The sequence below is a fragment of the Galendromus occidentalis genome, unplaced genomic scaffold (genome assembly GCF_000255335.2).
Source record: "Galendromus occidentalis unplaced genomic scaffold, Mocc_1.1 scf7180000076707, whole genome shotgun sequence".
In the NCBI taxonomy this organism is placed as follows: Eukaryota; Metazoa; Arthropoda; class Arachnida; order Mesostigmata; family Phytoseiidae; genus Galendromus; species Galendromus occidentalis.
This window is the reverse complement of record NW_003804696.1, coordinates 1-2,775: the sequence shown is the minus strand read 5'-3', so window position 1 is coordinate 2,775 and position 2,775 is coordinate 1. Positions and strand designations below refer to the sequence as shown.

General features: G+C 52.7%; 1 protein-coding gene across 1 annotated transcript; it reads right to left on the bottom strand.

The window, feature by feature from the left end:
- Positions 1-1,445: 1,445 nt before the first annotated feature.
- LOC100898400 (uncharacterized) lies at positions 1,446-2,420 on the bottom strand. Its single transcript, XM_003740033.1, has one exon. The coding sequence runs from the start codon at positions 2,418-2,420 to the stop codon at positions 1,446-1,448; it is 975 nt and encodes a 324-aa protein (XP_003740081.1).
- Between the last annotated feature and the right edge of the window lie 355 nt (positions 2,421-2,775).

The following is a 2,775-nucleotide window of genomic DNA, read 5'->3' as shown; positions in this document are numbered from 1 at the left end:
GGATTTTGAACCCGTACTGAGATTCCGGGGAGCACTGAGGCTGCCTCGTTATCGTGATGATTTCGTTTTTTCGCCTGGCGCCGCTATCGCTTCTAGAGCCGCCGCTGCGCGCTCGACATCTCTCTGCTGTCGACCAGCTGATGGAGAGCCAGCTGACGCGAGAGCGGCTGACGTTCAGCTCTGGAGAAGCCAGTGCTGCACTGATGGCGTACCTATGCGCGTCCACACCCCAGTGCTTATATATTGAAGTTCAAGTTCATAAATATAATACAGATAGGACTGCTTGTCCTGGACAATGGATGGCGGATTAACCGCTGAATAGAATATTTATAAATGAATGACAGTTACTCGTTCCCGACTCGATCTCTCTGTGTGTTATGTGCTGATTGTATGGTGTACTGATTGGGCGAGGTGTGTGTTTTCTGCAAGCTGTGACGCGACGGCTACCTCCGTCCGTGACAGTCCCCCCCCGAATTCCGGGAAGACTCCACGAGGAGCCGCGGAATTCTGTTGACCAGCAAGTTGCGACTTAGAGGGACCACTGCTCCCCGCTTCGAAAACTCGCGCCAATGTAGATCGCGCCGCCTGACGGCAAGTTCTGCTCTCTGGTGCGCTGATCCGATTATTCCTTTCCATGCGCGGTCTCGTCGGAGGTGGATCTGTGATCAAGTGTGTTCCTCATCTTTGAAGAATGGCTGAAGAAGCTCCAGGAGCCCGCAGATCTGGACATCCTTACTTTCTCACCCCTCTTGGCTTGGTCTACAAGCTGTTGTTGGAGAATGATCTGAAGAATACACATCTTCGTGTTCGCGATTGTCAGTACATTGCAAGGCATTTCTGGTTTGACCTTACTGACGAAGAACGGCAGCCGTTCAGGGATTTCTCCCGTTTTCTCTTAAGGAGAACGACCACTCGGCCGCCGGAGCCCCTGTTGAGCCGACAGTTCCGCTATCGTCCACCACTCTTTGCGGCCCATGCCGGTGCCTACCTTCGGCTTCTGGATAATATGCAGACTGGCGAATCCCATCAACTCACGGTGCCTCTTGATCGTGAGCCGATTAACATCTCCTGGCCGGATATCCATGGTTCTGACGAGATAGCCGAGGGAAACGAAAGGCGGCGAGCCTATCTACAGCAGTTGATCCAGGATCCTCGCATCGCGCCGCAACATGAGCGGCCGCCAAGGCCGGTCGACCCCCGGACCGGGCAATATGTGTTGCCGCCTACCCCACCGGCTCCTGTCCAGCGTGTTCGACGCCGTCCGCCGGCCCAGCTTTCTCCGGGCCTGGCCGATGTTCTGGTCAGCTTGCGGAACGCCAGGCGTTCCGGCAGGAGTTAAATCTTCCTCCAATGTGTTCCAAATTATTTCTTCGACAAAATAAATGTCTGTGTGATTAAGACTCAGTTTTACTTTTTGGGAGATCGGGTCGGTTCTCAAGAAATGCCTAGTTCGGCTGGGAATGCTCTATCGGGAAGAGTTTCGTGATGGGACGGTTGAAGATTTGGCCCGTGGCCGTCTTGATTGTGCATGATTTCGATTTTTCAGGTGCGGACTCGTTCTTGAGTGCTATGACCTTACAGAGGGGCCAATACGCCCGGTTGGCGTTCGAATCTTCCAGCAGACAAATGTCGCCGATTTTCAGCGGCCTGGCCGGAATGGGGAGTCTGTTATGAGCAGATCTTAGGTAGCTCAGGTATTCGCGGTGGAATCTTTTCCAGAATGAGTTTAGGATCCTCTGTTGGTAGGTCCATCTCCTGGAGAAAATTATCTTGTCCGAATCCTTGGTTCTCATCGGGTTGGCCGCATGCTGCGGAAAGAATGTATCTCCTCGATAACCGTGCAAAAGGTCCATCGGGCTGAGGGCTTCTGTGGAGTCGAGACCTGATGCTACCGCCGTGATCGGGCGTTTATTTATCATCAGCTCGATGTTGCTCAGAATCACCTCCAGGTCCCGGAAGTGGGGAACTGATGTTCCGAGAACTTTCCTCAGCGGTCGCTTGACCGATTGCACGAGGCGCTCGTAGAAGCCGCCATGCGAAGGGGAGTTCGGAGTTATGAAGTTCCATCTGATGAATTTGTCTGCGAGCCATTTCTTTATTTCTCCGTTGATGATGTGATCGTACAGGAGTTTGAGTTCCTTTGCTGTCCTCTGGAACGATAAGCCATTGTCTGAAGTGATCGTGGTCACCGACGGGTATCGGTTCACGAATTTTTGTAGAGCACCGAGGACCTCTGAGGTCGACATGTCGGTTGTTAGCTCGAGATGGACCGCTCGGGTGACCGCGCATACGAAAAGGAGAATGTAGCTTTTCGCTTTTTCGCCTGAATCGTTCTTGTATTTTATGGGGCCGGCGAAGTCACAACCTGTGTGGTAGAATGGTGGGGCCGTTTCCAGCCTGAACGCTGGCAACGGAGCCATTGGGAGGCTTGCGGCCTGGCCGTGAAAGATTTTGCATGTAGCGCAAGAGGAGATGACCTGTCTCGCTAGTTTCCTTGCGTGAATAATGAGAAATTCTTCTCTGAGAATATGTAGAAGGCCGGAAACGCCTCCGGAGTGTAGGCATTTCTTCTCGTGGATGTATCTGACGATAAGTCTGGAGAGATTACAGTCCGCTGGGAGGATGATCGGAAATTTCTGTTCCTGTGACAACTCCGGAGCGAATTCTAGCCGAGTCCTGCAGCGGAGCAGGCCGTCATCGCCCTTGAACGGGTTGAATTGGTAGAGAATGCTCTTGGGTCTGACCCTGATGTTGTCTGAATTGATTTCTTCGGGA

Coding starts and splice junctions, on each gene's coding strand:
- LOC100898400 (XM_003740033.1), bottom strand. CDS start 2,420: ATGGCTCCGTTGCCAGCGTTCAGGCTGGAAACGGCCCCACCATTCTAC.